At 51.7% G+C, this 12,407-nt stretch overlaps 5 protein-coding genes across 5 annotated transcripts, besides 1 other annotated feature; 3 read left to right on the plus strand and 2 right to left on the minus strand.

The window, feature by feature from the left end:
• Positions 1–404: 404 nt before the first annotated feature.
• AO090113000205 (uncharacterized protein) lies at positions 405–809 on the plus strand (the record flags this gene model as incomplete). The annotated part of the gene is made up of 1 exon (XM_001824327.3): positions 405–809. One exon carries the CDS (start codon positions 405–407, stop codon positions 807–809), a length of 405 nt encoding a protein of 134 aa, XP_001824379.3.
• Positions 810–1,848: 1,039 nt separating this feature from the next.
• AO090113000206 (FAD-dependent oxidoreductase) lies at positions 1,849–2,712 on the minus strand (the record flags this gene model as incomplete). Its single annotated transcript, XM_023237874.1, has 2 exons — positions 1,849–1,938; positions 1,999–2,712. The coding sequence occupies 2 exons, from the start codon at positions 2,710–2,712 to the stop codon at positions 1,849–1,851; spliced, it is 804 nt and encodes a 267-aa protein (XP_023092658.1).
• Positions 2,713–3,656: 944 nt separating this feature from the next.
• Positions 3,657–4,828, minus strand: AO090113000207 (uncharacterized protein; the record flags this gene model as incomplete). The annotated part of the gene is made up of 2 exons (XM_023237875.1): positions 3,657–4,099; positions 4,150–4,828. The coding sequence occupies 2 exons, from the start codon at positions 4,826–4,828 to the stop codon at positions 3,657–3,659; spliced, it is 1,122 nt and encodes a 373-aa protein (XP_023092659.1).
• Positions 4,829–5,768: 940 nt separating this feature from the next.
• Positions 5,769–7,095, plus strand: AO090113000208 (uncharacterized protein; the record flags this gene model as incomplete). The annotated part of the gene is made up of 4 exons (XM_023237876.1): positions 5,769–6,023; positions 6,045–6,259; positions 6,284–6,769; positions 6,813–7,095. 4 exons carry the CDS (start codon positions 5,769–5,771, stop codon positions 7,093–7,095), a joined length of 1,239 nt encoding a protein of 412 aa, XP_023092660.1.
• Positions 7,096–8,585: 1,490 nt separating this feature from the next.
• On the plus strand, positions 8,586–12,378 carry AO090113000209 (type I polyketide synthase; the record flags this gene model as incomplete). The annotated part of the gene is made up of 2 exons (XM_001824331.1): positions 8,586–8,867; positions 8,947–12,378. 2 exons carry the CDS (start codon positions 8,586–8,588, stop codon positions 12,376–12,378), a joined length of 3,714 nt encoding a protein of 1,237 aa, XP_001824383.1.
• A 5-nt stretch (positions 12,379–12,383) lies between these two features.
• Positions 12,384–12,407: a repeat region (V right telomeric region).

The following is a 12,407-nucleotide window of genomic DNA, read 5'->3' on the forward strand; positions in this document are numbered from 1 at the left end:
AGGGAGCCTGGATTCCAGAAATCTGGACTATCAGCCATATTACCGCTGCTGTTGTGCATCTACGCACAATCAATCCCGACCCGATACCCGCACATTCCTGCTGGCAGACTCAATTACATCAACATCTGCGAACCCTGCGTCGCTCTCGAGAGACAACGAGCATCCAGTACGACGAGGCTTGGGTTGCTTTGGCTCGAAATGCGCGTATAATTGAGGCTAACATGGAGCAGTCTGTCTCCCATACATGGATTCTGGTTTCCTACCAAACGCTATTAATCCACCTGCTCTTCCCGTGTACGGGCAATATGCCCATCACGACGTCTCAGGTACAACAATTATCCAATATTATCCAATTCTTTGTAGATCATTTTAAAATCTTCACGACACTGACAACGGCTCCTTCAATGGCTTGTAGGAGCAACCGCTCTCTCGTTAGCTCCTACGTCACTGGACTGGCAGCCTGTGGAAGTGCGATTGAGAAGGTTTCTATTCAGCTACAAGAGCGCAAGCCGTGGTTGGAGCCGAATACCCCGCAGGTACTGGTTCACTTGCTGGACCTGGCGGCTCAGCTCGACCAATTGTTTGCTAGTGATACTCTTCTGGCCGACAGGCGCTGGCGAATCGTCAAGGATCGGTTTCGCCGACTGTCAATGGCAAGGGAAGACACACGTACTGCTGATGCCTCGGGCTGGGATGCTGCTTTCTCAGGCCTTCCCCCGGTGATCTCTACGCCTGCAGTGTTGCCTTTGCTCGGTGCAATGGATGGTTTACCGGAAGTACCTGAGAATAGCTTGTTATGGAGCCCCTAAATTGAATAGTTATAATCTAACGGTCCTCGATAGCTGCACGTAATTGGAGGGGCTACATTTGCTATTGCGTCATGGATGTGTGCTACTAGTTGATTCTGTCTATAACGGAAATTGAATGCTGGGAACTTCACTTTTACCACCAGAGTAACCTGTGGTAATGCCTATGATACATGGATAGATATCACGGAAGCCGGTGGTGTTCGGAACCGCCACTGATAAATTTAATGCCTGTTCCATGAAGTGCTTGGCAGCAACGTTCAGGGACACCGAAAGCGTAGATAGCTTCTACTCGCGGGATAGCTTTTAAAGGGGCTTATATATTTGAAAGATTGCAATTTAATCACCCTCCCATCCCTGCAGCCGACAGACCTTGAGCCTCGCGCACCCGATTCATGACAGGTCCCGATCCAACGCTTTCACGCATGGCTGATAACCATATAACCACCTCAAAGACCACGACCAGCACCACGCTGGAGCATACGTATATGCCATGCGGCGCAGAAGCGGACCGAAAAGGGGCAGGATCCTTCCCATGTGAAAGAGCGCGAAAATGTTGGAGAAATGGACCAGATCCTTCGCTCGACATTCACGCTGCCGACGGTATCTATCCAGCAGCTCTGAGAGATCGACCGCTGTTTCGCACTGGAAATACTCATGAAGGGTATTTCCCAGCTCGGCGGCATCCTCGATTGCCTGGCAGGCCCCCTGGCCAAAGAAGGACGTCATTGCGTGCGCGGCTGCTCTAGGTCAGCATAGTTCTTCCGAACGATATGTCTTCCACACAACTATCATTTTGTGCGGTCTCTGATCACTTACCGTCTCCGATGAGGGCCACTCGTCCTGCGGCCATCGCTGGGAATGATGTCTCTTCGAAAACATCGCTGGCCGTGACTCGTTCGGAACGGCCGACAACTTCAAGCCCGGTTAGCAGATCATCCGACTCGACGAATGAATGAAGGGAACAGAATGCACTGCGAGAAGAAAGAGGCCAGACATACCATCTTTCACCAGGCCTGTCTCTCCAAACGGATGATAATGGTCACCATACACTCCATTGATCATGTCCTTGTTGACGCTTTTCCAAACTGAGCGGTCCTCGGCCCTTAAATCCGCTCGCTATAACAATAGCCTGGTCAGCTTCAATTCGACTCTTTCCTGGTGGCTCTTGGGAGTCTTTCTTTCCCCTTACCTGAACGCCGATGAACCACTGCCTCTTGTCCTTACATGGCCAGGTGGTGAAGATACTATCATCGTATAGCATCCACGTCCCGACACCCTCCTCTTCCGGACCCAAGTGCTCTAATGGGGCCGTGTATCCACTCATGTGGGTTCTTCCGGTGAATCGAATTGTGCTGTTTATTATTGTCTCGCCGCCTCTCTTTGCCAGTGCTCTGCGTGTCGCCGATCGAATGCCATCTGCTCCGACGACAATCTGCCCTGAGATTTCTCGTCCATCTGCCAACGTGACCGTCACGAGCTTCTTTTCTGCATCATCCACGACATCTACCACTTGGGCACCAAGCAGGACATGCTCTTCACCGGCGACGCGGTACAGTGCGGAATGAAAGGCGTGTCGCTCGATCTTGTACACGGGGTAGCCGAAGGTCTTCTCCGTGGAATCGAAATCCAGCATGTTCCATTGCGTGGTGTTGCGGAAGATACGAATCTTGCGCAGTCGCTGGCCCTCTCGCTCTATCTCTGGTAGGAACCCAAGTTGATCCAAGACACGTAGGCAGTTGGGTGCCAATGAGATCCCCGCCCCAACAGGAGTCACTGCTGCACTACGTTCCAGGACGAGGTACCGGAGGCCGAGGCGCTTGCAGATGTTGGCTAGGGTGAGACCGCCAATACCAGCGCCTACAATGAGGACTTGGATCGTTTCATGCTCGGTGTATGCGGACATCATGGTTTTCGCTGTGATCCGGGGCTGGTAGGGGGATAAAGGGGGATGATTACTGGACTCAAGCCCGAGGAGTGGAAAGAAAGGTAGAACCTCTTGGGGATAACGAGAAAACCCACGTTCTTGTCCCAAAATCACGATTGACGTCTTGGTTTGTGAAAATATTATCGTATAAACCCTGTGGGGATGTTGTACTTATGTTAGTACTAGTATTAGATATAGCCGTCCGAATTGGAATCATCTATGCCCACGATTTCGCCCATACCATGGCCACCGGTACTGATACGAGATACGTGCTACTCCGCACTGGGGAATAAATGACAGCATGGCCAACGATGCAGTAGCAGACCCTGTCTTGACGAGTGGCATCCAGTCCGCGGTCGTGGTGCGGACCGCATGCGTCAACTATATTTTATGGTTACATCCGCGGACCTACTTCTTTTCTTTTCTTTTCTTTTTTCTTTTTTCTTTTTTTTATTTTTATTTCTTTTTTTTCTTACCCAGTAGATTATTTAAGATTTGCTCATTTTTGTAAGTACGCCTCCGATTTCTGTGGGTAGTAGCGCACGGAAAATGGATGCGTTGCGATATGTGTGAATAGCAAAAGTCTTCATCTACGCTACAGAAACAGTAACCGTCGGGTATGGATGAGACTCAACGCCGAATAAATAGACCAAATGAATGAAAGCAGATGTACATTATTCGCTCAACTTAAATCGAACGCATGGCATTAGTGATTAGCTTCTAAATATACATTGTTGCTGGGTATCAGGATGAACGAAGACGAAACCAGTTTGCAGTAAAAGTCTCAATGAATTCAGATTGAACGGTCTGCTTATCCTAGAAATATAGCCCTACATGTCACATTAACACACTGAGCCCCTTGCTTGTTCATACACTAAGAATCCGCCCCTTGATATCGAGTCAACCGTAGCATGGCAGTCATCTCAAGACCCAAACACACGCGGCCGAATGCGCACCGCAGCATCTCCCTCCAGCCAAGGGCTTCCCACCTTCGTAAAATCGAGTCGCGACAAATCCGCGGGTGCTCCGTCACGACCCCACTCAATTTCGTACTTCATCAGGAGCGCAGCGAGAAACTCACGCGCAATGATGGCGGCAAAGTTTTCACCCGGGCAACGATGGTTTCCTGCGCCGAACTGCAGGAAGGCCGCTTCCTTCGAGCCATTCCAGGGATTGAGTCGGCCGTCGGGGAGGAGCCATCGATGTGGCTGATATTCGTGTGGTTCCGGGTAAATGGCTGGATCATGGTGTGTCAGGTAGGGAGAGATGAGAACGACCGATTTCTCCGGGACCGTATAGTCGCTCCCTTCGAGGCTGACGGGCTGTTTAGTTGTGCGGAACATGTGCACCCCAGAGTACCGGCGACCTTCTTCGCGCAGGCAAGCAAGCAGTGGTGCACATTGGTGAATATCGGACATGGTGGCCAGAGACTCTCGAATTTCCTCTTGGTATATGGGATGGCGGAGCAACTGTATGAGGAGGTCAGGTCCAACTTCCGCAGCAGCCACGTGGAAAGGCTTACCTCGACAATCGTCCAGGCAATGCTGGCGACGGTGCTGGTGTGTGCCGCAAACATTAGTACCACATGGTGGGATGGGTAATAATCTGCGAGCTGGGCAGTTCGGGGATCGTTTAGCGTGTAGTTGATGTAATCCAACGAGTCGCGCCAAACGTCCGATTCTAGCTGGCGAGCCGCCAGGCGTTCACGAAAGATCTCAGCAAACCGATTTCGGGCTTGGGCCAACTGTCGCCCCGGTAGGTGTGGAACCCAGGATGGTAACAGTAAATTGAAGGGATGGCCTACTAGTGACTCCATCTGTTGAAGGAGGTCGTATAGCTCATCCACATGGTGGTCGTAGAAATCTTCGCCCATCATGCAGCGGACGATGACTCGATGCACAAACCGGGAGATGCTCTCGAATATCTCCACGTCTGGCATCTGCGACCAGTGTTGTAGAGACTTGTGGGCTTCTTCGCCGGCCAGTCTCCCATAGCTCTGTAGCGCGGCACTTCGGTTGACGCCGCGGTTGATGGAGCCGAGGAGATTGCGGCCGTGTGTGAAATAGCCTGGATTTGCGGCCTTATTGAGAAACATCCCCTAGAGAAATAATGAGCATGAGGGACATGAGCTGACAACGAGGATGAAGGCTTACTATGCCGCCAGAGAATGACCAAGTGTCCTCCTTCATTTCCAGGAAAAACCGATTCCATTTCTGCCCACGTAGATAAAAGATCTGTTTCACAAGGCAATCGATCCGGAAGACGGACCCGTGTTTCCCCGTGGCTTGTTTGACGAACTGAACTGGGCTTGCTAGAAACACTAAGATATCACTAATGAAATATATGCCTCCATTGGCGCGGGGAGGCAATTTGGTGCTTGCACGACGAGAAGAGAAAAGCAGCAGGGCTAGTCCCAAAGTCCCCAGCCATGCAGAAATAAAGCTCAGCAGAGAAGGTCTGAAAAGGAGAGCCTCCAGCATTTTCGCTAATATAGATAGTGAAGCGAGCTGAAGAACAGGACTTGTCGATGTGCAGCAGAATGGTGTAAAAGTGAAACCACAAGATGTGGAAGAGTGGGAATAACAGGGATAATGAGCTGTCCATCCTCAAAGCACTCGTCTTTGCCATGAGAACAACGACCGCCAAAACCGTGTCCAGCACTTTCGCGACTGGTTCGAATAAGAAACTAAAAATTGCTCTCCGCGGAGGACTGGAAGATCCTCTGGGAAGGGTTGCATTGACCCAATGCAACCCTCATAAATCTCCCCTTAATGTAACAGCATTTCTGCCTCAACATGCGATAAACATGTCAAGATAGAATTCACGTGAACTATATATCAACTTTCAAAGATTGTGAGAAAGTATCTGCTTCACATTGACAGCTAGATTCAGTGGTTTTGGATAGTCGCACATCGCCAAATGACGGGAACACTCACCGGAACACTCTCAATACGGGAGAAACGACCTCCATCGAATGAGGAAAAGGCTCATTCTCCGACCCCGGCTGCGAGCATGGAAGAAGATGTCTATCCAAGATGGCGGCCGCCGTTGGTGGTGGTTGGGGGATTCCTCACGTACTTTTGCACCTATGGTCTGCTGTCTTCCTCCTCCGCGAAGAAATGAATGGACACTTACGGTGTGCCGACCGGACAGGTTTCATGAATGCATGGGGAACATTTCAATTCTATTACCATGAGGTACTCCTGGCAGGCATGTCAAACAGTACACTTGCTTGGATTGGCGCCCTACAGGTCGGGATGCCCCCTCTTGCTCGCAGAGAACGAACAGTGGTCATTGATACTCAGATCTAGCTCTTCATTCTGTTGATCAGCGGGCTGGTAGTTGGGCCCCTGTACGATGCCTGGGGTGCCACGCGTATTTTTGTCCCTGGCGCTGTCCTATATGTTTTGGCTATCATGTTCACCAGCGTATCGTCCCAGTACTACCAGCTAATTCTGGCACAAGGGATACTCTTGGGTATCGGAACAGCCATGTTGTACGTACATCCTCTTTGCGCCGGTCCGTTGTAACGTGTTCTAATCGGTGCCAGATTCTTTCCCACCATCACCGCCGTCTCTCAGTGGTATGGCCACTCGCGTGGACTTGCTTTGGGGATCGTCGTGTCGGGGTCCTCCCTGGGAGGAATTTGCTGGCCCCTGATGCTTGAGCGACTGATCAAGCAGATTGGATTTCCATGGACCATGCGGACGGCTGGTTTTCTTTGCCTCGCTCTGCTTGCGCCCAGTGTCTTCCTGGTTGTTTCCCGGCCCCGAATCGTGAGGGAAGGGATGGATGACCAGGACCGTTGTCCTCCGAACGTGATGCACAATCTTTTTAAAGATCTACTGTACATCGCGTTTGTCATTGGCATGTTCTTAGTTCAGTGGGGCATGTTCATCCCATTCTTCTTTCTACCCACGTATGGCAGCTCGAACGGAATGAATACGGATGAGGCGAATAACCTTGTCTCTTACCTGAACGCCGGTTCTTTCGTGGGACGCATCGCTTCTGGTTACGTAGCTGACGTTTGTGGACGGTATGTATGCCTCAATAGAACGTGTATCCTGGATACCTTTTAGGGCGTTGGCTTACTGGGATTCATCCCTGCATTTACTGTATAGGCTTAACGTCACCTTCGGCTGTTCCGCCGTCTGCGCCGTGCTGGTCTTCTGTCTGCATGCCATCACTGGGAAGGGCTCGATAATTGCATTTTCAGTGCTTTATGGAGTCTTTTCTGGTGGACTTATCTCCCTCCAGGCCGCCTGCGTGTCACAGATCACGGCCGACACGCGAATCCTTGGTCTCCGCATCGGCGCTATGATGGCTGCTTGCTCATTTGCGTACGTGGTCTGGGGCCCATAAGTACTCATTAAGCTGGGCTGACAAAACTTCTGTAGTGGGCTGACTGGAAGCCCTATCGCGGGCGCGCTTATCTCGCACGATCATGGAGCTTACGGGGATATGATCAATTTTAGCGGAATCGTCCTTTCAGCAGGTGCCATTGTTTTGGCCGGGGCGCGTGCTATGGGTGCCCCAGGGGTAAAAGTTTTCTGAGGATGGTGAATCGTTTACTGCTTTCAGTTTCTACGATGTTTCGTGTGGACTACTCGGTTTTGGTGTATGGGGTCATGTTAGCTTGTAGTGAATTTGTCCGCACACCAGGTGTGGATGCTGGACTAAAGGTTATGTGCGCGTATTATGTGTTTTTTATTTTTCATAACTCCGAAGTGGTGGTCTGTCCCTTTGGTACGATGTGGGTTGAACTAGGTTAGAGATAGTGAAGCCGGTCAATGTCAATGAAAGTTTGGTTAGAAATGCGCCCACAACAAGTCACTGTTCCATCTAACAGTCAGTCATGCATGTTCTTACGAAGGAGCCAATGACTGATGAATTGCACTGCCTAAGGGAATGGATAACTCTTCCCTAGGGCACTCGTCCCCCCAACGACGAGAGGCGCACTCCTCACACTGGACCAGTAAAACCAAAAGAACAAAATACATCATCCCCATGGAACTCATACCACCCAATGAATAGTGCGTCATACACTGACTAGTCCGCGGAAGCGAGGTGTGGGGCTTACCCTCATGCTGAAACATCGTGCGTAGAAAGTAAGGGATTGGGGTACTTGACTCCACGGTGACCCACTGACATCCATCTCGAGTGGACCGTGGTCTGAGCAGTGCCGTGAGAATCGGTTCATCCCAAGCGTTCATAACATCCATCAGAGGTTTCAATGTAGTCTCTGTTCCTACCCCAAGCGTTCTCCGCGGGAGTTTTGTTGTAGCATAGGCTACCCCATGAATATCGTCACTTTCACGGAACCTAACCACTGCGACGGATTCTCGGACATGGTCCACTCGAGTGCTGGTGTTAAACCGTTTGAAAATTCTAGTTGGGAAGGTTGCAAGCCGACACAACGAACTTGCTTTGCACCTCTACCCAAACCACCGCGGATGTTGCCATGTTAGCAAGGAACGTTGCTGACAGGATGAGATATCGAGATGTTTTGCCCATGCAATGAGACGTTGCCCTCTGGGATTGGCAATAGAAACTATTCGCCGACTTCCACGGACCACGGAGAATCCAAGAACGACCTAATTAGAAACAGGCATCGGAAACCAAGCTCAACCACTCAGTCAAACACGGGCGCCGAAGATAAATTCTTATATCTGACCGAAATCGTAGGATGTCGTTCATGTTTTCAAGCAGCACAACCTCACTACAGTGACCGCACACCTAGAGACCGGTATATACCCCCTAACCGTCCTTGACTAACTTCAAAAGCTAGATCACACTACGATCAAGTCAACATCACGCAGTCCCAATTACCGCACCTTTCACCACGTACTACAATGTCTGCTTCAGTCACTTCGAGTAGTTTACAGTCCTCAGGGACGAACTCACCGAAGAGTGCGTCTCCTCCACGTACATCTTCCTGGCCTAGTCCTGCTTCGTCTATAAAGGGACCTGATCCAGCCGTCATGGTTGGGTACAGCTGTCGTGTTGCTGGAGCGGACCGCCCAAGTAAGCTGTGGGACAATATAAATGCGCAGGTCGATATGCGCAAGGAGATCCCCGCCGATCGATTCAACATCAATAACTTCTACCATCCGGATGGCACCCACAAGGGCACTGTAAGGATCACGCCATGAGATCGGCCACTCTCATGTGTACCCCTTTCCTATTGCGCATGACACTGACCATTGTCCACAGACCAATTGCAAGTATGGGTATTTCCTCGACCAGGACATCGGCATGTTTGACCGCAGCTTTTTTCGCATCTCTCCCAAGGAGGCCGAGGCAATGGACCCACAGCAAAGACTGCTGCTCGAAGTCGTCTATGAAGCGCTGGAGAATGCCAGAATCCCACTGGAGGATATCTGGGGCACCCGTACCTCAGTCTTCTGCGGCTCATTCAGCAATGACTACAATGCCATGACCACGAAGGACCTGGAATACTATCCAAAGTACGCCGTGACCAGGACTGGGAATGCAATACTCGCCAACCGCATCTCCTACCTCTTTAACCTCCAGGGACCGAGCGTCACCATCGACACGGCGTGCTCCTCATCTCTGGTGTCGTTCCACCTCGGTGCGGAGACTATACGCGATGGCGAGAGTGATGTATCCATCATCGTTGGGTCTGCACTACACTTCGACCCAAACATCTTTATCATGATGACTGACCTTGGCATGTTGTCACCAGAAGGACGGTGTCGTGCCTTTGATGCCCGTGGTCAAGGATATGTTCGTGGCGAAGGTATCTGCGCCGTCGTTCTCAAGCGTCAAAGCCAGGCAGAGCTGAATGGTGATCGCATCCATGCCGTGGTGCGTGCGTCGTCTGTCAACCATGATGGCACTAAATCTGGTATTACACTTCCTTCGAGCACTAGCCAGGAGGCTCTGATCCGAGCCACGTACGCGAAAGCCGGCCTCGACCCAGCGCATACACCCTATGTTGAAGCTCATGGCACCGGCACTGCTCGTGGTGACCCAGCCGAAATGAGAGCCCTGCAAGCTGTCTTTAGCCCCGCGCATCGCAAAGATCCACTGTTGGTAGGCTCTGTGAAAACAAATATCGGACACACCGAGGGAGCGTCAGGCCTTGCGGGTGTCATCAAATCAGCCATGGCGTTGGAACGCGGAATCATACCCCCCAATATGCTCTTCAAATATCCAAACCCCGAGATAAAATTCGAGGAGTGGAAGGTGCAGGTGCCCACGGAAGCTACCGAATTTCCAAACTGCCCCGATGGTACACGGCGTGCTAGTATTAACTCCTTTGGCTATGGCGGAGCGAATGCTCACGTTATTCTGGAAGCATATCAACCCATGCCGCTACTGACACCTCCCCCGGTTCTCCCAGATACCTTTCTCTCGGCCGTCAAGAACCGCCCATTTTTGATCCCTCTCACTTCACATACGGAGAAGGCAGGCAGCATCTGGGCCGACAAACTGGGCAGCTACGTGAAGGAGCAACCGGGTAATGTAGCGGACCTGGCATGTAGCCTCTCTTCGCGCCGCTCGATCCACGCGTACCGCTCCTTTGTTGTTGGCAAGTCTCGCGCAGCAATCGCTGAGCAGCTTGAATGCCCGGCACCATGGGCAAAGGCTGCCGAGACACCTCGCCCGAGATTAGGATTCGTCTTTACTGGACAGGGTGCGCAGTGGTTTGCGATGGGACGCCAGCTGATTCAACACTCGCCCTTGTTCCGGCAGACATTGCAGCGCTGTGACAGAACACTGCACGCTTTGCCAGATGGGCCAGAATGGTCTATCATCGAAGAACTTTCTCGCACTGAGGAGCATTCGCGATTGACCGAGACCCGTCTCTCGCAGCCCATCTGCACGGCGCTCCAATTGGCTATCGTTGACCTCCTACGCAGTTGGGGGATTGAGCCGACCTCTGCTGTTGGTCACTCGTCGGGTGAAATTGGTAGTGCATACGCAACGGGTATCTTGTCATTTGACAACGCACTGTATGCCGCCTACTACCGAGGTTTGCATATGTCCAGTGGAGGAAGAGGATGCGCAAGTACTGATGGCGCCATGTTGGCTGTGGGGCGTGGACCAACAGAATTGAACAAGGAGCTGAAGGCGTATGAAGGCCAGATCAGCCTTGCAGCGGTCAACAGCCCGTCTAGTGTCACCCTTTCGGGAGATGCGTTGGCCATCGACGCGCTACAGAGTCAGCTAGAAGAGCAGAGGGTGTTCACGCGGCGGCTTCAGGTGGCCCAGGCTTTCCATTCCCACCATATGTATCCTCTAGCACCTGCTTATACTGAAGCGCTTAAGAACTGTTCAGGCTTCAGCGCTAGTGACTCAAAGGCACGGATGTTCTCCAGTGTCACCGGGCGCCTCGCAGATCCTAGCCGGATGGGCCCTGAGTACTGGGCTGCGAACATGACCGGCTGTGTTCGATTCTGGGATGCTCTAGTGGGGATTCTGATGAATGAAGAAGAGGAGCAAAATGTGGATATCTTGGTGGAGATCGGTCCGCATCCAGCATTGCGCGGTCCTTCTCGACAGATCATGAAATCTCTTGGTATGGACCTACCTTACATGGGATCGTTGGCACGTCAGACGGCGGACTTTGACGCCCTTTTGACGTTGGCCGGACAGCTCTTCCAGCACGGATACCCAGTAAATCTGGATGCGGTCAACAGCGACCAATTCCTTGTTGAGCCAGATATCCCCTGCCAGGCACCAAACGGCAAATTCCTTGAGGATATTCCCACATATGCTTGGGACCACGAGCGTTACTGGGCGGAAACCCGGCTGATCCGTGAGCACCGGCTGCGGCCTCACCGACATACCTTGCTAGGCGCTAAGCTACCGGGCTGTGTGGAGCAGCGGCCTATTTGGCGCAATTACCTTCGCATTAAGGATATTGCTTGGCTGGCAGACCATGTCATAGATGGGAAGATTCTCTTTCCCGCGGCTGGTTATATCAGTATGGCGATTGAAGCCATGTGCAATGTGGGTGACCTCGGTGCTACCCCTGACAGTAGTATCCTGCTCCGTAACATAACTATTAGCTCCCCCCTGGTTTTGGACAACAGTGATATGGGAACGGAGGTTCTTGTAGAGCTGCATGCTCCTATGACCTCTGCAAAATCCCGCTCTGGGACGTGGTACGAATTCACAATCTTCTCGTATCAGGCCCGCCAAGGATGCGTTGAGCACTGCACTGGCCAGGTCTGCTTTGGCGACGAGCCACAGGAATCGAAAGCCTACGATAGTGTTCATCAGCTCCTAAGCAAGAGCACTAGCAGCACTCCAGCTAGTACATACTACCGGCATCTGACGGAGTTTGGATTGGCGTACGGCATTCCATTTCAGCTTCTTTCCGGTCTTATTGAATCGGGACCCGGCTTTGCAGTCGGAACACTGACATTTGAGCCGTTAAAATATGCCACTCAAGCGGCAGATGTCACCGTAGCACATCCTACCTTGCTTGACGCCTCCTTTCACACGATCTTCCCGGCTTTGGAAGCAACATTGCAACGGCCACTCGATGAAGCATCGGTGCCTACATTCGTGCAATCTGTTCAAGTTCATCCAGCGATGTTTGTGGTCAAGGATTCAACAGACACTCAACGGGTAACCACTCGTACCTACACCACTCCCACAGGTCCCCATTAGGGTCAACATTAGGGTCAACATTAGGGTCA

This window comes from Aspergillus oryzae, chromosome 5, assembly GCF_000184455.2.
Source record: "Aspergillus oryzae RIB40 DNA, chromosome 5".
NCBI classification, from domain to species: Eukaryota; Fungi; Ascomycota; class Eurotiomycetes; order Eurotiales; family Aspergillaceae; genus Aspergillus; species Aspergillus oryzae.